Here is a 21,576-nt window from a genome sequence, read left to right as displayed (position 1 = left end):
AAGCAGAGACCGGAGGAAGGCCTCTCCGGCCTCCGGCCCAGAGTCATTGTTTCCAGAAACGGGTCATGGTCAGATGGGACAGAAGAATCTGCCATGAGGCATTTAGGCTGACGTGCAAGGAAGTGTGAGCCTGGGGAGTCAGAGAAAGGTCTTCCAGTTTCTAGGGCGGTCTTGTTTAACAATGATAGCCTTGGCAGCCTTGTGAAAGGTGCTCTTGCTTTCTGACCCAGAGGATGCTTCTCAGGCCTGAGGCTGGCACCACTTAAGGAGGTGTTTCACCCTTTAGCTTTGTGCCTCGCCAGAAGGCAGGACCCCAGGTAGCTGTGCTCTGAGTAAGCGCGATGGCTTTGCTAGCTGTAGGCCTAGTTCAGGAGTCACTTGCCTCACATGCTCTGGCTGTCCCTAGAGATCAATTGGTCCATTCTGTCTGCCCTCCCCACCCCCGCCTGCCCAGCAGCAGGCCCTTATCGATTGGCTGGCCTCTGTCTGGCCTTAGGCTGCTGTGAAGAACACTCAACAGGGGCCTGGTGGCCCCTGAAAAGTGGTGCAGAGAAGATGCTGAAAGAACCACACCACTGTACTGCGTCTTCCATTGAAGGCATAAAAGGAGCAGGGAAGGGGAGAGTGGGTTTTTCCCTTCCTTCCTTCCTTCCTTCCTTCCTTCCTTCCTTCCTTCCTTCCTTCCTTCCTTCCTTTCCTTCCTCCCTTCCCTCCCTTCCTCCCTCCCTTTATCTCTCTCTCCTTTCCCTCCCTCCCTCTCCCCCCTCTCTCCTTCCTTCCTTCCTTCCTTCCTTCCTTCCTTCCTTCCTTCCTTCCTTCCTTCCTTCCTTTTTGTTTATTTTTTCATTTTTGAGGCAAGGTTCCTCTGTACAGGCTTGACTGTCCTGGAATTTGCTTTGTAGACCGGGCTGTCCTTGAACTCAGAGATCCACCTGCACCTGCCTTCCAAATGCTGGGATTAAAGGTGTGTGGCACCCCTTCTGGCTTGAGGGTTTACTTTTTTGTTCTGTTTTGTTTGAGACAGGGTTTCTCTGTGTAGCCCTGATTGTCCTGGAACTCTTTGTAGACCGGGCTGGTTCAGTGCGGTGTAGAAAGGACACGGTTGAGAACTATGCCTTAGTTTTATGATTCACTGTTTAGCTGTGGGCAAATAACTTCCCCGTGCTTGCTATCTGCAGTGTGGAACTGAGACTAACCAATAACCTACCTACTTCACAGAGGTGTAGACTATACTTGGAAGTATCGTGAAAACCTTAGTGTGTTCAGTGAATGCTGGATATGAAGCCTGCCTGCTAAGAGTCACCCAGGTGGAGCAGCCTTTCTCTTTTTGGGCCATCAGTCAGCTCCCAAATCATGACATGGAGACTTCTTATTAGTTATGAATGCTCGGCCTAGCTTAGGCTCATTCCTTGCTAACTCTTTGAACTTAACCTGTTTTTCTTCATCTATGTTTTCTCTCAGGGCTTTTTTTCTGTGTGTCCAGCTCTGTGTCTGCTGGCTGATTGCTGCCAGGCTGGCCCTGGCATCTCCTCTTTTTCTCTCCTCTTGTCTTTCATTCTAGCCTAGATTTTTTTCCTCCTACTTATTTTCTCTGCCCACCAACCCCACCTTTCCCTTTTCTGCCTAGCTATTAGCCGTTCAGCTTTTTATTAGACCAGTCAAGTGTCTTAGGTAGGCAAATTGAAGCAGCAACACGTCTTTACATAATTGAACAAATGCAGCCTAACCAAAATAACCAAAGGCAGCATAGCCTCACATAGTATTCTGCAGCATGAACAAGTGTAACATATCTTTGCCCAGTTAAAATAGTATTCCACAACACTCAGGAGCCTAGGAATGTTCTCTGTAATTGGAAGAGTGGATGCTTGCGTCTTACTGCCCATGTGTTTATGAGTGGACATTTCCCCAGCATGCCTCGAAGAAAACTCAGACACTTCTGGAGATAGGATGAGTCAGGGCATGTCTTTTTTTTTTTCTCGGCCTATCCTTTTGTCATTTGATCATTGTGGACTTGCTCTGGCTGCCACAGCAAACATTCTTTAGTTTATTGGTTACTATAATTATGTGTGCACTTGCTTTCAGCCCATGGATATTTACTGACCTCTTCAGAGGTGCTGGCTTTGGGTGTGGGAGGGATGCAGGAAGAAACCAGATACCTTTCTCTTTCAGGGTTTGGTTATGTAACTCTGGCAGATCATGAACTTGAGATCCTCCTGTCTCAGCCTTCTGAGTACTGGGATTACAGGTCTGAACTGACATGAATTGCATAGTGACTGTGTTTAAGGACATACTTTGTGCTGGTCTGTGCACTCAGCATTCCTTTGATATTATTATGGCTGCCCTGGGGAAGATCTACATTTTACAGGTGAGAAAGATGGGGTAGGTTACTAAAGTGATCTCATTTGGACCCTCTGTCTACAGATAGGACCTCTGCTGTCTCTCTTAAACCCTGTCACCTCTTAGGCCTTATGAAATGTTTATCCTATTCAGGCTCCAATCTTTTCATATGTTGTTGGTGGCATATCCTTCAGGTTGTTGCCTAATTGTCACCTTAAAGAGGGTGGATTTAGTCCTGCCTCTTGAATTTCCTGTGTTACTGGGCCTTTCCTTCATGGTACTTGATGTAGATGCTTCATAATAAAAGGTAGTGCTTGCTTGTTGACCCTAACCAAAAGTATACACAACCCGTGGCATGGAAGATAGGGAGAATGGGTGGGTTTGAACTTGGCTTCTATCCTGTGGATTTGGCAGGATTCCCTGACCCTACTCTTCCCTTTATGCCTTGGGGGAACCTCCTTCTGTTTTGCGGACTGGAGAGGGCAAAGATCTCTTCCCTCCTTTTTTTCTGGCCAAGATCTCGTTCTTTTGCCAGCCCACCTCTTTTTTCTTCCTATGGGAACTCCCTGTGGTGCTGCTGGTAGGTTGTTTCTGCCTTCTTTCCCACCTGTTTCCTCAAAACAAAACTCAAGCAGGCCGCTCATTCAGGGATGACCCAAGAACATGACAGCGCAAGGCTTCATCTCTCAGGATGTTGTCCTGACACAAACACGTCAGGAAGGCTGGTCTGGAAGGTAAGTTCTGCTGGGAAAGATGACCCTCAGGGACAGTGGTAGTGTGCAGACACTGGATTTGGGTCAAAGTCAAGCCAGGCGCCTGGGATGAGATAAACCACTGCACAGTAACAACTCTAGTAAATACAAATACTGAGCCCCTGCTCCATGTCAAGGGTTGAAGTGGTATTAAATTACAACATCTCTAACTCCAGAGCCTGACGCCTTCCTCAGTGCCACCGTACCTGTAAAAGCCTGTTCACTAACCCACTCAGCAGCTGCTGGCCCTGAACACAACCCTCTGGGAAGCAATGGGATAATTCTGGTAAGAGTCTAAGTGACAATCTGGGCTCAATGAAACCATTCTCACTGTCTAAATTTAGGATTAACAATGCAAGAATTGCTTTATTGGGGTTTGGGTACAGTTCAGTGGTGGGGTGCTTTCCTAGCATGTGTAAAGCTCTGGCTCACACCCCCAGGAAATTCACAGCAACAACAAAAATGTTGCTTTCAATAAAGAGTGTCAGAAACTACCTGATGGAGGTCAAAGCCATTCTGGCTCTCCCTGCCTTTGGGGAGTTTGCATCATTGGCAAATTTATTATGGCCCTAAACATAAAGCTCTTGCGTGTTAACATAAGCTAACGTGCGTTTATTTCCTGTGTGTAAACACCGTCCTTTCACATGCTTGGCCGAGGACTCTGAAGGCTCAGCAGCTTTGGACCGGCTAATGTTTCCTGAGCTCCACCATGTGTTAAAGTCACTGTTCTTTGTGCTATTCACAGACAAACCCACTTTTCCTCTCAACGACCTCGTTGTCACCACTGGAGAAACCGGGAGCCAGGAACAGTGATAAATAATTTGCTCAAGCAGTTATCAAGTGGCCAAGGCTGGCATATGATCTCAGGTCACTTGGCCCCGGGGATCTCATTCTTAACTTCTCACCTCTGTCGTCTCTAATAGCAAAGATAGTCTTGAAAAATACACCTGGGGAGGAAGTGATGCAGTTCAGTTTTGCACCTGGCTTGGAAGGTTTAGCAGTTTCATAAGGGCATTGAGACATGGTGTGTGTGTGGGGGGGGTAGCATACTGTGATTTTTAGGGCTAAATGTTAGACACTATGCCAGAGCTCTGGGGCTCCTTTGGCTGTGTTGCCTCTGGGTCTTGAATCTTGAGCAAGCTGTTTATACTTCATGAGCTTTTTTTGTTTTGTTTTGCTTTGTTTTGTTTTTCAAGACAGGGTTTCTCTGTGTAACTTTGGAGCCTGTCCTGGAACTCACTTTGTAGACCAGGCTGGCCTCAAACTCACAAAGGCTCACTTGCCTTTACCTCCTAAGTGCTGGGATTAAAGGTGTGTGTGCCCCCCCCATCTGAGCCTTCTTTCTTTCTTTCTTTCTTTCTTTCTTTCTTTCTTTCTTTCTTTCTTTCTTTCTTTCTTTCTTTCTACCTGTCAAGTAGAGGGTTGCTGTACGGGACCACGAGACTATCACAGTGCTTTGTAAGTCGGAAAGTACCCCTTAAATTTTAGGGCAAAAAGTTATCTTGACTGTTTGCTTTAAGAGTAAAGGATGTGCCTTTTGTCCTGCATCATAGCGCGGTTGCAGAGGGTGCTGATACTCTTTGAGCTCCACTGTGCTACCCAAGGACAGGTGACAAGAAGAAAGATGCTGGAAAGTTGGCCAAGAAAGAAAAAGGCCAAGTAAACTGGTCTGAGAGTAAAGCCAAAAGGAAGAGATCCAAAAACCAAGTTCATGGCAAGCTCAACATTCTAGCCCCATTGACAAAGCTACGGATGACAAACTGTAAGGAAGTTCCCATCTGTAAGTTTATCACTCCTGTGGTGGGCTCTGAGAGGCGGAATATTTCTGGTTCCTTTGCCAGGACAACAGGAGCTACTTAGTAAAAGATGTGCCAAACTCAGAGTCCAAGTAATTTACACCAGAAATATCAAAGGTGGAGCTACCCCAACTGCTGGTGAAGATGCTTGAGCAGGTTCAACCAACTGTACATTTAGAAAAGTAAAATTTTATTTAAAAAAGCGTGAAGTGTGTGTGTATGGCAGGGCAGGTGTGTGTGTGTAGAGATGGTCCAGTAGATAGCAGCACTTGTTGCTTTTTTTTTTTTTATTTTCAGATTTATTGAAAATGACAGAACAGACTCAAAGGGCTCCACGTGGTGTTTTGAAATTCATCCCCACTGCAGGTTGGAGAGACTGCCGAAGTCCAGAAGCTTCAGCATCTCCTTGGTGTCAGGATCTACCTCAATGATCTCCTGATCCAGGGCTGAGACCTCAGGGACGTAATTATCCCTCCTTTCTCGCTCTTCCTCCTGCAGTTTGACAGAGATGCCCCTGACAGGGCCTCTCTGAATCCTCTTCATCAGATGCGTGACATAGCCGGCTATCTTGTTGCGGAGCTTCTTGCTGGGGATGATAGTGATCTCCTTGCACACGCGCTTGTTGGTGTGGAAGTCATTGCCCAGGCGCGTGTAGTACTTCTCGATGATGACCTGGGCCGCCTTCTTTACGGTCTTGGTGCAGATGCGGCCTATGTTGACGGGTCCCGGTAAAAGAGCCATTTGTTGCTTTTGCAGGTGACCTGAGTTCAGTTTCCAGCATCCACAGACTCATAACCATTCATAACACCAGTTCCAGGTGATCCAGTGCCCTCTTCTGACCTCCAAAGTCATGCACATGCTATTCATACATACATATAAGGAATACACTCATACACACACATACAAATACAAAATCTAAATCTAAATCTTTTCTTTTTTTTTTTTTTTTTTTTTTTTTTTTTTTACAGAGTAAGGACTAGGAGCTGGTGAGATGGTAAAGGTGCTTCCCTGAACCTGACAATCTGAGTTTAATTTCTGGGACCCATACAGTGGAGGAAGAGAACCAACTTTCATAGGTTGCCTTCTGACCACTGCTCAAACACCATGTCTTGTCCCCCCTCCCTCCAAATAAATGAATACAGTGTAGTATAATAAAAAATTCCAAAGAGAAAGGATGGGGATGATGAGACCTAGCAATCATCACAAGAGTAGAGGGAGCACTGAGGGCCACAGCCTCACATTCTCTGCCTGTTCCCTAATGTCAGTACCATTGCTGCCTGATGATCTGCCTTTGACCTGGATTCTGAGCCTTTGTCCTGATTGTACCGGCCAGCTTGCCTAGTTGCAACCAACTGTGAACTTAAACCGGAGAGGGATTTATGAAAGAATAGTGTATATTTTATAGTATTTGGGGAGGAATAGAGAGCTAAGAACCATGACCAGCCACCATGACAGTTTCTGTAGCAGAAATAATGACGTCATTGGTCACCAAAACCCTGATAATAATCACTCAATTCCACTCCATTCTTACTTTGAGGTGGTGTCACTTCTGAATTCAGAACTTGTACTCGTGAGTCTGACTGTTGGAACTCAGGGCAGTGTCTTAATCTAGCTACAAGGGAGTTGATACATGGTTTTCTAACTTCTACCTCGGCAAGAGAGGACTTAAATGACCAAAACATGGCAACAGGTTTTAAAGATTTAGGGTATCATAGATGACAAATACATTTTTTACTGGTTTACATTCTAACATGTTGGCTCCCAAGACCAAGCCATTCTAGGGAACGGTTATAGGAGAAATATAGTATAGCCTATTGAGCTCCTGGGTCATGGCACTTGTACTACCTGGAACCAGGGTTGGGCAAGGGTCTGGGGATTAAAGAACACATGAGACATGGGCCGCTCTTGAAGCAAGAATGCCAATTTTATTATGTTCCCAGACAGCTTATATAGTGCTCTCCTTGACTAAATGGCTAAGCCCTAGCTCTGGGGATTTTCTACTGCAAGCCCACCAGAAACCACTTCCCTGTTATCAGGAACTCATGAGGGTTTTGTGCTCAGAGCAGCTGCAAGCATAGAAACACAAGTTGTTTACTTCAGCAGGCAAGAAAGAGGTCATAGAAAGTTCAGGGTCTGGGGCTGGAGAGATAGTTCAGTGGTTAAGAGCTTTGCTTGCTCTTCCTAAAGGTCCTGAGTTCAATTCCCAGCAACCACATGTGCTCACAACCATCTGTAATGAGATTTGGTGCCTTCTTCTGGCCTGTAGGGATACATGCAGGCGGAACCCTGAATACATAATAAATAAATATTTAAAAAAATGTTCATGGCCTGAAGGTCTACAGCTCCCCACTCCCCACACTGGGCCAATTATAGGGAACTCTGAAAACAGTGTTGCTCTGGGATAATGCTCTTGTGCACTGTAAAGATTTGTCACTTGGTAAAGTGACAAAAAAAGTGTAAAGATTTAGTTTAATAAAATGCTGATAGACCAATAGCCAGGCAGGAAATATAGGTGGGGCAACCAGACTTGGAGAATTCTGGGAAAAGGAAAGGCAGGGACTCAGTTGCAAGTCAGAAATGAAGCAAGATGAGAATGCCTTATTGAGAAAAGGTGCCAAGCCACATGGCTAAACATAGATAAGAATTATGGGTTAAGTGTAAGAGCTAGTTAACAATAAGCCTGAGCAATAGGCCAAACAGTTTATAATTAATATAAGTCTCTATGTGTTTTTGGGACTGAACGGCTTCAGGACCAGTGGGGGACAGAAACTTCTGTCTACACAGTGTACTTGTATCTCCAAGTCTGGATGACAAAATGGATCAAAGGACATGGTTTGTGGCTGTGTTTCATGTACCAGGAAATAATTCTGGGGCACCAGCATGCAAGTCAAAAGTTCAAATCAGACTGGATTGTGAGGGAGGGTGCGTGGGGTAGCTATTGTTTTGAACCTGTCTGTCACTGGCTTCTTCTGCCTTTGCTATCACCCAACATTTAAGCATCTACAGGCTCTGAGCTGGTAGCTGACACACACCGAAGTGGCCATCCTTGGTGCATGCATGGACCACTCTTGTCACAGTAATGAAGACCCTATCAGAACTGACAGTGCGGGACCGAGAAGGACAGGAATGCTGGAGGCAGAATATCAGCTCTTCAAGCATAATGAAAGAATCGTTATGTCAGATAGATGGAGCTGCTAGGAAAGAAGGGGTGGGTGTCAGCGTCTCCTTCTCACCCTGACTCAGAATGACAAATGAACATGGGCTCATAAAGACCCTTTTTTTGTGTGGGGCGGGGTTTACTTCATCATCCCAAAGATATAAGTGATACAGGGAGATGCTTGTAGAGTTGATATTGAAGTTTTCATCTCTGGGTAGGGTGAGGGTCTCCAAGGGACCAGTTGGGTGTTTCCTCCTAGCGAGAGGAGAACCTATGTTCAGCATCAACTCAGGAGTGGGATCTGTAAGGGACATTGTGTGTTACAGAATCCAGCACCCTAGGGCTCCTGGGTTGTGAGGGAGGGTCCAGTACCATGATGCAGAGGATAGAAGGAAGATGAAAGGGGCCATCCTAGAATGTTCCCAATGAGAGATGGCTCCCTTAAGACTTTTTTTTTTTTTTTTTTGAGACAAGGTTTTTCTGTAGCTTAGGAGCCTGTCCTGGAACTCGCTCTGTAGACCAGGCTGAAGACTGGCCTCGAACTCACAGGGATTTGCCTGTCTTTGCCTCCTGAGTGCTGGGATTAAAGACATACGCTGCTGCCACTGCGGCCGCCACCACCTGGCCCCCTTTATACTTAATACCAAGTTGGCTCAGAGTGATGAAGGATGGGGACAACGGATTACTTTACTGGGGCTGCTGTAATAAAGTATGACAAGGAGAGCTGCTTCATGCCGTATTGTGGAGGACAGAAGTCTGAAATGGAGTATCCAGAGCCAAGTTCTCTCCGAAGACGCTCAGGAAGGACCTGTTCCAGGCCTCTCAGTTTCTGGGATTTCCTTGGTTTGTGGCAGCATACTGCCATTCTTTACACGGTGTTCTTTCTCTGTGTCTGTGTCCAAAGTTCCCCTTTTTATAGACATGCCATGCTGGATAAGAAAGGAGCACATGTCACTCAGGTATGGCCTTAACACCTGCGATGACTTTATTTCTAAATAAGTGCTCATTCTGAGGTCGTGGAAGTTGAGATTGTGCATATGAGTTTTGGGGAGACACAATTCAACACCAACATGTGGACCTCATATGCTGGCTTTGGGAAGGCAATTTGCATGTTCTGTTTGTGCACAGCTGACCAGCATTGGCTCCGTCACCTTAAATCTGCCAAGGATACGCAAATTTGTGGGTAACCTTCTTCCTAGGTGTACCCTCAGTGGGGGTAGCATGCCTTCCTGTATCTCTACATTTTCAGCTGAAATGGGAATAATAATAGTTCTCTGTGGTGTTGTTACCTTGACGGCATCTGAAATTATTTCACAGGTGGGCCTCTGGGCATGTCTGTGGGGGGACTCTATTATCTTAATTGATATGGAAAAATGGGCTTTTTTCTTTTTGGTTTGTTTGTTTTTGATACAGGGTTTCATTATGGAGTCTTGGCTGGTCTGGAACTCAGTGTGTAGAACAGGCTGGCCTTGAAGGCCTTGAACCCATACTGATAGACTTGCCTCAGCCTCCCCAGTGCTGGGATTAAAGCTGCACACCAGCACACCACCGAGCCGTGCTCTTAATTGTGGCCCGTCCATTCTCTTACCAGGGGATTCCAAAATATGTAAACTGGAAAAGGGGGAACTATTCATCTCTGTTGCCTGATTGCAGATGTGATGTGACCAGCTGCTTCGAGCTCTGTCTGGCAGCCTTGACTTCTCCAGCGCGAAGTTACTCTTAACAGTAAACTAGAATAAACCCTTTCTCTTTTAAATTGCTTTTGTTAGATGGAGTATTTTATCAAAACAATAGGAAAGAAATGGGGGTAATCCTTGATTTGAGGGGGGTGGGGTGCTACCGAGCACAGGGCTCTGAGCACAAAGTGGGGGAAGCCAGAAGCCAGTTTTTCCTCAGTACCCCACAAGGCTATTATGTATAAGGGCTTTCCTTGGGTGGGGCTGAGATCCTGCAGGGCAGGAGGCGCAGGGATAAAGCACTTGCTCCTCTCCCCTCTCTCCTCCTTTCCACTTCTCTTGCTGAGCCAGGAGTCATTTGTTTCTCTTGCTGGAGCCTACCCGGCTCACCCTCTGCTGACCCTCTGGTCCAGCCCCTGTTCCTATTTGTTTGTTCTAAGATATAGTGGCATGGCTTAAGCCAATGTTATCCAGGGCTTTTATGGGCATGGGTTGTGCTAGGGTGCCCAGTTTCAGAGAGACCCAGAGAAGAACACACAGGGGTCCAGGTGCTCTTCCTAAGATCTCTCTGACCTTGGAAAGTGAGATAGGTCCTCAGCGGTTGGGGGAAATGGGGGCGGGGGCGTGGAAGCTTAGCCACAGGATTTTAGAGTGGTTGGCACAGTTGGGATGTCCCTGTTTCAGCTGCCTCTGGCTACAGATGGGTAGATAATGTGCCAAGGTCAAATGTTGGGTGGTGCCCAGATCCAGACTCCAGGCCTTTGAAGGGCATCAGCTGAACTGAAACTTGAGCTGTTGGTGGCAATTGCTTCCAGAGGTCTGTGATCTCGTGGTCCAGACTGGAGAGGCTTGTATGTGCAGATGGGGGTCTCTTCCAGTGCTCCTGAGGGGAAGGGAGGGGTGGCTAAAAGCAAGGTGGAGGAGCGTGTTTGAGGGATTGTGGGAATTTAGGGCCGTGCACCCGCCCCTCCTCCCCCCGCAATGCGTGGGGCGCCTGGAGAGGGGTCTTGCGGGCAGGTGGGATCCTGCGGAGACCCGAGCGCGGAGTGCGCGCTGGCCCGGGTGGGGTAAGTCAGGGCTCATTTGCTCCCATTGTGCGGCCGGGCGGACGCTGGCCGGTCTAGCCAAGCGCTAGGAGGTGGAGCTGTGGGTTGCGGGCTCCGGCGCCTGCGTCCAACCCGGCCGGGCTCTGCGAGGCGAGAGGCCGGACGGGAGCTCAGCAGCCGCGCCCCGGAGCTAGCGGGGAGGGACATGGGGCGCGGCGGCTCTCCCAGGCCCCGCAGGTTCCGGAGCCCCGAGGTACTTAAGGGCGAGGCGTGGGCCCCAGGCCGGGTGGGAACATCGGGCTGACCGGTACCGGGTTGAGCCTTGGAAGGGAGCGCGGGCTGGACACGGGGATGTAGCTCCCCGGAGGGGGCCCACCAGGCTGATTCCTGACCCCGCCTTCCTCCCCCAGGGCTCCCAAAGAGGTCTCCGCAGCGCCCCCTTCTTCTCACCCGGGGTTTGAGTCCCACAGTTATTGAGAGACTTCCAAGTCTTCAACCCTACCATGGCTAATGGGGTGATCCCGCCGCCCGGGGGCGCCTCCCCCCTACCCCAGGTGACTGATGCGTGGAGGGTGGGGTGGGGGAGGAGGGGCAGGATGGGTGGGGTGTCCTCTGGCTGACCCTGGGACCACCAGATTCAGGCATTGAGCTGTACTGGTGGTGTGGAGGAATAGGGGGTCTATTAGTGTTTTACGAATCCGTGACTGGTGCACTCAAGGCCCGGGGAAGCCCTCAGAGGGTGTTTTTGGGGATGTTGATGCAGGCAAAGGTGAGAGTGTTGGGAATGTTGAAGTATGAAGTTGGGGATGGTGGGGGGGGTGTTCATGAACCAGGGGTCCTTAGGAGAGGCTATTTGGCCTGCAGGTCCGGGTGCCCTTGGAGGAGCCCCCTCTGGGTCCAGACATAGAAGAGGAGGATGATGACTTGGGCAAGACCTTGGCTGTGAGCAGGTTTGGGGACCTCATCAGCAAGATCCCGGCCTGGGACCCTGAGAAGCCTAGCCGCAGCTACAGCGAGCGGGACTTTGAGTGTGGGTAGCCCGGGGACCCCTAGTTCGGCAGCCTTCACCACCATCACCTTCATCGCCACCATTACTGCGCTCACCTCCGGCTTGATCACTCAGTGCCATCCTGTGCTGGACGCTGTGCTGGGCCACCATGCCGTGTCAAGTCATCCCGCCTCCCTCGCCATCACCTGTCCACCTGTCAGGGGGACTGGGCTCCAGACCAGGGGACATGTAGAGGAGATGGGCTTGAGGCCACCCTCAGTGACCTTCATCATCCACTCTGGCCCCACTCACTCTCCGTTCTGCCATGGTCCCTGTTGTGTCTTCCCTCAGCTTCTCTTCTGTGTCACACGCCCTGTTCCCTCCCCGTCACTCTCGTCCCCACTCTACCAGGCCTCGCCAATGCCAGGCGCCTGGACACAGTAGTTGGGAGGGGTGTCCTGGCTCTAGAGGATTAGGATGCCCTTGTTTGAGACCTTGAGCTAGAGTCAGGTGTGTACTTCTTGTTGGGGGAGCCCTACTCTGCTTCAGGGGTCTCAACTAACTCTCCTGCACCCCCAGTTCACCGGCACACATCCCACCACACCCATCACCCGCTCTCAGCCCGCCTGCCTCCACCCCACAAGCTGCGGCGACTGCCCCCCACCTCTGCTCGGCACACCAGGAGGAAGAGGAAGAAGGAGAAGACCTCTGCTCCCCCCTCAGAAGGGACGCCTCCTATCCAAGAGGAGGGGGGAGCTGGAGCAGAGGAGGAGGAGGAGGAAGAGGAAGAGGAAGGAGAGTCTGAGGCAGAGCCTGCGGAGCCTGCACTCCTGGGGCCCCCACAGAAAGCAAAGGTGGGGACAGCTCATTGAAGGAGGGTTGGCTGGCCAAGGGGTTGGCACGGAGAGGATGCAGGATGCCATGAAGGTGGCTGCTGGAGTTTAGTCTGTCCATGTGTGTTCACAGTTCTCTATTGGAAGCGATGAGGATGACAGCCCGGGCCTATCGAACAAGGTCACCTGTACCAAGGCCCTGCCTTCTGTGGGCCTTCACGCTGACCAAAGCCCCCAGCGCTCCAGCAGGTACTGGTCCCAGCTCCCTGCACCCAGACGTCATTGAGTAGAACCCACTGCAGCCCAGAGCAGTTGGCCCAAGTCTCCGACACTTACCTGATTCCTGACCCTGACTAGTGTGTCCCTAGGTGTGACCGGGAAAGCAGAGAAAATGAGAGAGCTTTTTCTCCAGGTTTACAAAGTCAGAGGGAGCAAGAGGGGAGAAAAGGAAGAGTTGAGCCAGAGGTCAAGGGTCCTCTAGACCGGAAGTGCTGGTGAAGAGGCAGGGGTACAGGTAGAAGAGACGAGCCAGCGGTGGGAAGGGATGGGCATGCTGGGGAAGGGAGCCTGTGTATTCACTCTGGCTCCTGAGATCAGGGAAGTTACAGGAACCCACTAGCTTAAGCCAGCTCCTTGCCTCTCTCCATCAAACCTAAAGCTCATGTTGCTTCTTCAGCTCTCCCAGCCCCCGAGCCCGGGCTTCCCGAATCTCTACAGAGAAGAGCCGGCCCTGGAGTCCGTCAGCCAGCTATGACCTACGAGAGCGATTGTGCCCAGGCAGTGCCCTGGGCAACCCTGGGCCGGAGCAGCGGGTGCCCACCGATGAAGCCGAGGCCCAGATGCTGGGCTCTGCAGATCTGGATGACATGAAGAGTGAGTGGACCTTGAAGAGGGTCCCCCCACTTCAGGCTTGGCACTTTCCGCAGCGTCTGAGTGTCAGAAAGAGCTTAATCTCACTAAGCCACCTCTGCCAAGGCTGCTTCCCTTTGTGTCACTCATGAGTGCGCTCTGAGTCACCCCTTGCATAAAGCGGCCGGCTTCCTCGTGTACTCTTCGAGGGGTGTTCTCCTGAGACCTCCCTGCTCTGTAAACTCGGCTATAACTGACCTGTCTGGAGGCTGAGGGCTAAACTGCACTGCCAGGCCTGCCTGCAGCTGCCCTCACTCCTTCCTGCCACCCTTGGCCTGGCCTGGCTGTGATCTCGGCACATTCCTTCCATTTTATCAGTGCCTGGCTTTGGTGCCACCTGTCATCACCCATGGGGCTCTTTGCCCAGGCTAGGGGCATCGCTGGTCCTCCTCCTCCTGAGATTCACAGGGTGTGGGCGGGGGCAGAGGTGGGGGCAGTTAGGGCTTTGAGCTTAATACGTCATGGAAAGTTGCCAGGGCCTGAGGACAGGGACAAGAACAATCCGATGGCAGCAGCAGCAGTGGCAGCGGGGTTGGGGGGGCGGTCATAGGGAGGGTGTATTTACAGATCCAGGGTGGGAGTCGATAGGAGGAGCAGACTTGGGGGACCAGGAGAACTGTGAACAGGAAACCTTACCATCTCTAGCTGTGTGGGCAAAGGCAGCTCCTGCTGGGGGCTCCCACCCCTTGGGACATCCGGGGCTCTGGGAAGGAGCAGGGCTGAGTCCTTGGCCACCAGGGGAATGACGAGCCCACTGGACAAGGTCATGGAGCCCAATGGGGCTCTGAGTCCCGGGCCCAGGGACACTGAGGACCGGAGCCCTGGGAGGAATCCAGTTCTTGGCACTGGTGACTTGCTGGCCTCAGAGGATTTGGAAATGTTTGTATTGGACTTTGAAGACTATGGCCTGTGGGAGCCCATGAGGGGCCACCCGAGCCCCCAGGCAGGGGTAGCTGCTTGTGAGTAAACTGGGCAGCCAGCCTGTCCCCAGCTGTTGGCCTGAGCAGGGCAGGTGGGAGGATGGCTAGCCGTGCATAAGCCTGTTGGATGGGATTGGGGTGTCGTACATATGTGGAAGCTAGGTGTCTAGGGACAGGCATTGGGCCTATGGCCTCCCAGGGAGGACCAGTAGTTGTGGTAGGGGCTCCAGGGTCTGGATGGGGCTGAAGACTTCATCTGGAATCTGCTTATTGTTATGACTTGGCCAGCGGTGTAAGATGGCTCTGTACTGTGCCTTCCCACTTCCTGAGAATCAGTCTCTGGATCTGTGAAATGGCCCCCTGGATTATGTGGTCTGTCATAACAACCCTGTGGATTTGGTGGATATAGCAGGGGCCTGGAGCATGTGGGCTGTGGCCTCAGACCCCAAGATGGATCCCTGGGGTCTTGTTCACAGGCCACCGGCTAGAAGACAACCCTGGTGTGAGGCGACACTTGGTGAAGAAATCATCCCGGATACAGGGTGGGAGAGGAAGCCCCAGTGGCCTGGCTCCCATCCTGCGCAGGAAGAAGAAGAAGAAGAAGTTGGATAGGAGACCCCATGAGGTAGCGTTGCGGGTGTTGCCCTTTGGGATCCACTTTCCCTCTAGTGACAGCCCTAACCCTGGCAGCTTCTGTTCCCTCACCTTCGTATCTGCTGCAGGTATTCGTGGAGTTGAACGAGCTGATGTTGGACCGTAGCCAGGAGCCACACTGGCGGGAGACAGCACGGTGGATCAAGTTTGAGGAGGACGTAGAGGAGGAGACTGAGCGCTGGGGGAAGCCCCACGTTGCTTCCCTCTCCTTCCGTAGTCTGCTGGAGCTCAGGAGGACCATTGCTCAGGGTAGGGCTCCTCAGTCTGGCCTGAGCCACTGAGCCACTGTTGGTTCAGTTCCCTGGGATGACTCTGGGAGTTCTGAGGGGCAGAGCTATGGGTCGCACCTGGGGCCTGATGGACCTTCTAGCCACCTGCACTTTGAGCCTAGCCTCCCTTCGCTTGGGCTCTTCTTGCAGTGTTTTCCAGGGCTCCCCCAGCTGCCTGTGACATGTGTATGTGCTGGAGCGCGCACAGGCCCTGAGCTCACCTTGCATGTTTGCCAGCCCTTGGGGAGCGAGGCCGTGGGGTAGGGGGGTCTCCTGTCTGGCAGGATGGCGCTTCCTCTTACTGTGTCCTAGGAGCGGCTCTCCTGGACTTGGAGCAGACCACCCTGCCAGGCATCGCTCACCTTGTGGTGGAGACTATGATTGTATCTGACCAGATCCGGCCAGAGGACAGGGCTAGTGTCCTGCGGACTTTGCTCCTGAAACACAGGTGTGAGGGGCTGGGGACAAGGGCTCTGTCTTCTTCAGCTGTCCTAGAAATATTGCCTCTTCTGAGGGGGACTCAGCCTGAGCATGCGGGGGATGGGGAGCTCAACCCGCTTCCACTTCCGTCTTTCTGCCACCTTAACCAATAGGATACTCTCACATTAAGTAAAAGGTCCTCCTACTTCTCACCTCCTTGTGTTAACATAAACCTCTCCAACTTACCTCTCCTCCTCCTTTAGCCATCCCAATGATGACAAGGACAGTGGCTTTTTCCCTCGAAATCCGTCAAGCTCCAGCGTGAACTCAGTCCTGGGGAATCACCACCCAACCCCTAGTCATGGCCCTGATGGTGCGGTACCCACCATTGCTGATGACCTAGGGGAGCCAGCCCCATTGTGGCCGCATGATCCTGATGCCAAGGAGGTCAGTCACCTTGTCTGGCCTGGGCTTGGGAACTTAGAAGATGCCCGGTTTAGTTGAGATTGGGAAGGTCGGATGCCCGGCACTGTGCCGAGCATACTGTGGGGTTTGTGGGTGGCACGCACGTGGATTCCCTGTGTTGGCGATACAGAGTTTTGCTGTGGTGATGTGGGAGCTATTCAGCTGACAAAACTGAGGTGGGGCAGGGCATAGAAGAGGGTGCTGGACCCTTCTAAGAAGTTGGGGAGAGAGGAACCAGGGCTGGGGCAAGGTTGGGGAGGGCCTGCCATGGCCTCCAGGCTGGGTCCCAGCCCTATTCCAGTTCTGCGTCCTCAGAAGCCCCTCCACATGCCTGGAGGAGATGGTCACCGGGGGAAAAGCCTGAAACTTCTGGAGAAGATCCCTGAAGATGCCGAGGCCACCGTCGTGCTTGTGGGTAAGGAGGGCTGGGTGCTGGGGACAGGGTCTCCTGAGTGGCCTCTGCTGTTGTCTGTTCCCCTGGACCTCCAGAGGAGGCTACTCTGAGTCCTTTCTTCCTCATTCCTGGCCTGCCTGCATTCCAGTTTCCTGCCATCTTGAACTGCTGCTAGTTTTATATAGCACCATTGTGGGAGTAAGGAAGAAAGTTATCCCTGTGTGGTAGCCTTCATTTCCACCTATTGGTAACTGTTATGTGACTGTAAACATGTAAGTGACCAGGGTACTTTTAGATCTGAGGCTTCTTTTGCAGTACCCAACTGCTCCAGTGCACAGAAGAACCTGGCTCGCCCTTCCGGGGCCTGCCTCGACTGCTCCTCCTTGTCCATCCCTGCTTTTGTCTTTCTCTAGGCTGTGTGCCTTTCTTGGAGCAGCCAGCAGCAGCCTTTGTGCGGCTAAGTGAGGCTGTGCTCTTGGAGTCTGTGCTCGAGGTCCCCGTACCTGTCCGCTTCCTCTTTGTGATGCTGGGGCCCCGCCACACCAGCACCGACTATCATGAGCTAGGACGCTCCATCGCTACCCTCATGTCTGACAAGGTTAGTCCTTCCACCTGCTTGTTCCTTAGCTGCCTGTCTCTGGAGTGGAGCTGGCGAGCTGTTAGCCCAGGGTAGGAAACGGAACCCTGGATTGTGCTCAGAAAGGGGTGGTAACATAGAAGTAGAGTTCACACGCAATGCCTTGGATGTAAAGATGCGGGCTGGAGGGTTGATGGTGCTGACCGTGACTGGCCTCACATGGGAGAGCCTCCTAGCTGAGTTGATGTCTGGGATGCTCATTAGCCTGGAGAAGATGGGCACTGCCCAGTCAGAGATGTTCTAGACTCCCTTCCTAGACTGTCCTGGTGCATACAGTTGTCTGTCTTCCCCGCCTTACTTCTGTGACCCTCTCATGGCCCATCCTTGAGAGCCATACTCCCTTCCCAGCTGTTTCACGAGGCTGCCTACCAGGCAGACGACCGGCAGGACCTTTTGGGTGCCATCAGCGAGTTCTTAGATGGCAGCATTGTGATACCCCCATCGGAAGTGGAGGGCCGTGACCTACTACGCTCCGTGGCTGCCTTCCAGCGCGAGCTGCTGAGGAAGCGGCGGGAGCGGGAACAGACCAAAGTGGAGATGACCACCCGGGGCGGATATGTGGCCCCTGGCAAAGGTCAGACCCCAGCCCAGTCCTTTGTGTTCTTACCATCCCTGCCCACAATGCTGGGGGATGCAGACAGGGCTTCCAGGTGGGAGAAGGTGGCCTGTGTTCCATTGGTATCTTGCTCCCTTGCCCAGAACTGTCTTTGGAGATGGGGGGCTCCGAGGCAACCTCTGAAGATGATCCCCTGCAGCGGACAGGCTCAGTGTTTGGGGGTCTGGTGCGGGATGTGAAGCGCCGGTACCCACACTACCCCAGTGACCTGCGGGACGCACTGCACTCCCAGTGTGTGGCTGCTGTGCTCTTCATCTACTTTGCAGCCCTCAGCCCTGCCATCACCTTTGGGGGGCTACTAGGTGAGACTTCTGGGGTCCCTGTGGGAGCCCGATGTTACCTGCAGGGTTATGTCTTTCACATCACTTAGGGGGGCGATGGAGAGCTGTGACTCCCTGCTGGGTCAGAGAACTGCAGCTATCCCTTATTGGGTGGCTGTAAAATGGGGGTGCAAGGGCAGGATCCGTGTGGTCTCCTTGGGAATGTGGGCAAGGCCTTGTCTGTTATTCTGAGAGCTGTTCTGCACTGGGGAACTGGATGAGGAAGGGGTCAGGACGGGAAGAGCCAGACTTACAGCCACCCTGTTGACCCCTCTCCTCTCCAGGAGAGAAGACGGAGGGGCTGATGGGCGTGTCGGAGCTGATTGTGTCCACAGCTGTGCTTGGGGTTCTCTTCTCTCTGCTGGGGGCCCAGCCACTGCTCGTGGTGGGCTTCTCCGGGCCCCTGCTGGTCTTTGAGGAAGCCTTCTTCAAGGTGAAGCCTGCTCCTTACCCCGGGTGTCCAGGAGCTGGGTCTCTATGCTCCGTCCCTTCTTCCCCTTGGCGTGTACCCTTTTTCAATCTGCAGGCACCAACTTACGGGGTAGATGACCCCCCTGTAGCTAACCACCCCCTTACTACCTCTAGTTCTGCCGAGCTCAGGACCTGGAGTACCTCACCGGTCGAGTATGGGTGGGCCTCTGGCTGGTGGTCTTCGTCCTGGCCCTGGTGGCTGCAGAGGGCAGTTTCCTGGTCCGCTACATCTCGCCGTTTACCCAGGAGATCTTTGCGTTCCTCATCTCGCTAATTTTCATCTATGAGACTTTTCACAAGCTCTACAAGGTGTGGCAGTTCCCCGAGGGTGGGTAAGGATAGGGGAGGTGGTGTCCTAGGGAGGCCTGGAGCTTGCTGAGAGCAAGGTATGGGAAGAGGGCTTTGTGCGTGTGCGCGCGTGCGGGCGCATGAAGTGGAGTTTGGGAATCAAGACTGGGTTTGCCGTCTGCCTGTGGAGGGTGAGGCATCCTCTCCTCCACACATAGGTGTTCACAGAGCATCCTCTGCTGCCATTCTACCCACCGGATGGGGCCCTGGAGGGGACCCTAGAGACGGGCTTGGAACTGAATAGTAGTGCCCTGCCCCCCACAGAGGGACCGCCAGGCCCAAGGAACCAGCCCAATACAGCTCTGCTGTCTCTCATCCTCATGCTGGGGACTTTCCTCATTGCCTTCTTCCTGCGCAAGTTCAGGAACAGCCGCTTCCTGGGGGGCAAGGTACTCTGTCTCACTTGATTGCTGTTCCTTCGAGGCTCAGCTCCTGAGTCTTCTGCCTGACCCCCTCCTGGCCAATCCATTGCACCTTCCCACAACAAGACAATAGTGCCTCCCAGCTGTGGCTGGTACACAGGGGAGTCATCTAGACGGACAACCTAGGATAGATACTTCTGGCTCAGCTTGGCCCCAGAAAGCGTTGGGGTTGTCTCCTAACCCTCATCCTCCGGGTGCACTTGGCAGGCTCGGCGCATCATTGGCGATTTTGGCATTCCCATTTCCATCTTGGTGATGGTCCTGGTGGACTACTCTATCACAGACACCTACACGCAGGTGAGTGTGCCCCACCTGAGCAGCCCAGGTTCTGGAGCAGGCTTGCAGCGCAGCTCTCCTGGTCTAGTGACAAGAAGTTGGGCCACACCAGGGGCTGCTGTGATGACGTTTAGTCCAGGGACTCCCCAGGGTATCCGAACTGTGTATGATCCCGAGTGGGAGGAATTTGGAAGTGGGCTGGTGCAGAGTACCGGGTCTCCCCATAGCTTTGGAGCCAGGGGGAAGGTTCCATTGCTATGTCTTCTGCCAGTCCTGGGAGAAGCAGTGACTTTGAAAACTGAAAATTAGTTTCACCAGCTCCCTAGAGTTCTGGGGGCCTCTGTGGCTAGAACATCTGCAATGTAGACCTCTTCTGTAAGAAACCTCTGTCCCTGGCCCTTGCCTTCTTTTCTTCATGCAGAAGCTGACGGTGCCTACAGGGCTCTCCGTGACTTCCCCACATAAACGCACGTGGTTCATCCCACCGTTGGGCAGCGCCCGTCCCTTCCCACCTTGGATGATGGTGGCTGCTGCTGTCCCTGCACTGTTGGTCCTCATCCTGATATTCATGGAGACACAGATCACCGCGTGAGAGGGCTGGAGGGGGAGGGATGGCTTGGCTTCAGGGTTAAGGCAGGGGTGTCTTATCTGTGCAGGGATGCCCTGTGGTAGACTGAAAGGAATTTGTTGGGCTCTCGCAGGAGTGAGGAGGAGGAGGGGGTGGAGGCGCTAGAGCAACAGGCTGGAACAGGTGTGGGCGTGTGGGTCCAGGCATGGTTCTCCCATGGTTTGACCTGGTCCTCTCATGACCACGGCTGGCGGGATGGCACTTGGCAGTTCTCAGAATCCTGGCAGGGTGTTCTCTCACCTAGTGATGCTCACACGTTTCTCATTTTGGCTTAACCAAAATAACATGGTAGGATGGATCTGGCATCTGGATTTTGTGGTGCTTTTAAGTGCTTGCAGCATGAGAATTTGGCTCCGATTTCCTGCAGTGTGAGAACTTTAATTTGGGAACGTGAAAGAGGAAGCTGACTCTTGAGTGAGAGCTCTCCTCCCTCCCCTCAAGTCTTGGGCGACTGTCATGTGCTTTTACAGGTGTGCCTGCTAGCTGGCTCCTTCTCTCTCTCCCCCACAGGCTCATCGTCAGTCAGAAGGCACGAAGGCTACTCAAGGGTTCCGGCTTCCATCTTGACCTGCTTTTGATCGGCTCCCTGGGTGGCCTCTGTGGGTTGTTCGGATTGCCCTGGCTCACTGCTGCCACCGTCCGCTCTGTCACCCACGTCAATGCATTGACAGTCATGCGCACTGCCATCGCACCTGGTGACAAGCCCCAGATCCAGGAGGTTCGGGAGCAGCGAGTCACCGGAGTGCTCATTGCCAGCCTTGTGGGTGAGCACCGAGTCTCCCCCCAGACTTGCTCTCCTGGGCCCAGTGGCTTCAAATCCTCTGATCCTGGGGTTGACCCTCCTGAATCTGCAGGTGTATTGTACTTAGCTCTCCCTCAGGACCCCAACCAGTCCACGCACACTCTGGGAGCTCTTCCCTGCTTCTTGTCCTGCTTGCTCCATCTCTGTCTGTGAGACCCAGATTGGTCCAGTGAATCTTGTTCCCTTACCAGGCCCTTTGTCCAGGCAGGACAGGGGACAGGTTTAGGCAGATCTGTGTCACCTCCTCCAGGCCTGTCTATCGTCATGGGGGCTGTGCTGCGCCGGATCCCATTGGCTGTACTCTTCGGGATTTTCCTATACATGGGGGTCACTTCGCTGTCTGGTATCCAGTTGTCCCAACGTCTGCTGCTCATTTTCATGCCAGCAAAGCACCATCCTGAGCAGCCCTACGTGACCAAGGTCAGGCCCAGATGCATGCA

At 52.5% G+C, this 21,576-nt stretch overlaps 1 protein-coding gene and 2 pseudogenes across 3 annotated transcripts in view; 2 read left to right on the top strand and 1 right to left on the bottom strand.

Annotated features, from left to right (window-relative positions):
* Positions 1–3,000: 3,000 nt before the first annotated feature.
* Positions 3,001–5,037, top strand: LOC113457672 (annotated as a pseudogene).
* A 137-nt stretch (positions 5,038–5,174) lies between these two features.
* LOC101982417 lies at positions 5,175–5,626 on the bottom strand (annotated as a pseudogene).
* A 4,996-nt stretch (positions 5,627–10,622) lies between these two features.
* Positions 10,623–21,576, top strand: part of Slc4a3 (solute carrier family 4 member 3) — a 12,483-nt gene continuing 1,529 nt past the window's right edge. Inside the window, exons 1-21 of one of the 3 annotated variants that reach the window (XM_005361562.2) lie at positions 10,623–10,785; positions 11,175–11,318; positions 11,629–11,794; positions 12,332–12,606; positions 12,719–12,834; positions 13,262–13,458; positions 14,891–15,039; positions 15,137–15,317; positions 15,650–15,785; positions 16,021–16,204; positions 16,538–16,637; positions 17,030–17,214; positions 17,602–17,827; positions 17,953–18,171; positions 18,474–18,622; positions 18,775–18,969; positions 19,167–19,397; positions 19,638–19,727; positions 20,128–20,294; positions 20,845–21,098; positions 21,387–21,556. In XM_005361562.2, the coding sequence (XP_005361619.1) occupies positions 11,268–11,318; positions 11,629–11,794; positions 12,332–12,606; positions 12,719–12,834; positions 13,262–13,458; positions 14,891–15,039; positions 15,137–15,317; positions 15,650–15,785; positions 16,021–16,204; positions 16,538–16,637; positions 17,030–17,214; positions 17,602–17,827; positions 17,953–18,171; positions 18,474–18,622; positions 18,775–18,969; positions 19,167–19,397; positions 19,638–19,727; positions 20,128–20,294; positions 20,845–21,098; positions 21,387–21,556 (3,441 nt within the window). In that variant the 5' untranslated portion in view covers positions 10,623–10,785; positions 11,175–11,267. Of the gene's footprint in view, positions 10,786–10,873; positions 11,018–11,174; positions 11,319–11,628; positions 11,795–12,331; positions 12,607–12,718; positions 12,835–13,261; positions 13,459–14,890; positions 15,040–15,136; positions 15,318–15,649; positions 15,786–16,020; positions 16,205–16,537; positions 16,638–17,029; positions 17,215–17,601; positions 17,828–17,952; positions 18,172–18,473; positions 18,623–18,774; positions 18,970–19,166; positions 19,398–19,637; positions 19,728–20,127; positions 20,295–20,844; positions 21,099–21,386; positions 21,557–21,576 lie in introns of those variants that run through there. The other 2 variants (XM_013351709.2, XM_013351708.2) reach the window with 2 other exon arrangements.

This window comes from Microtus ochrogaster, linkage group LG4, assembly GCF_000317375.1.
Source record: "Microtus ochrogaster isolate Prairie Vole_2 linkage group LG4, MicOch1.0, whole genome shotgun sequence".
Lineage (NCBI taxonomy): Eukaryota > Metazoa > Chordata > Mammalia > Rodentia > Cricetidae > Microtus > Microtus ochrogaster.
Note: the sequence above shows the minus strand (reverse complement) of the source record. Positions and strands in the feature narration are given on the sequence as shown.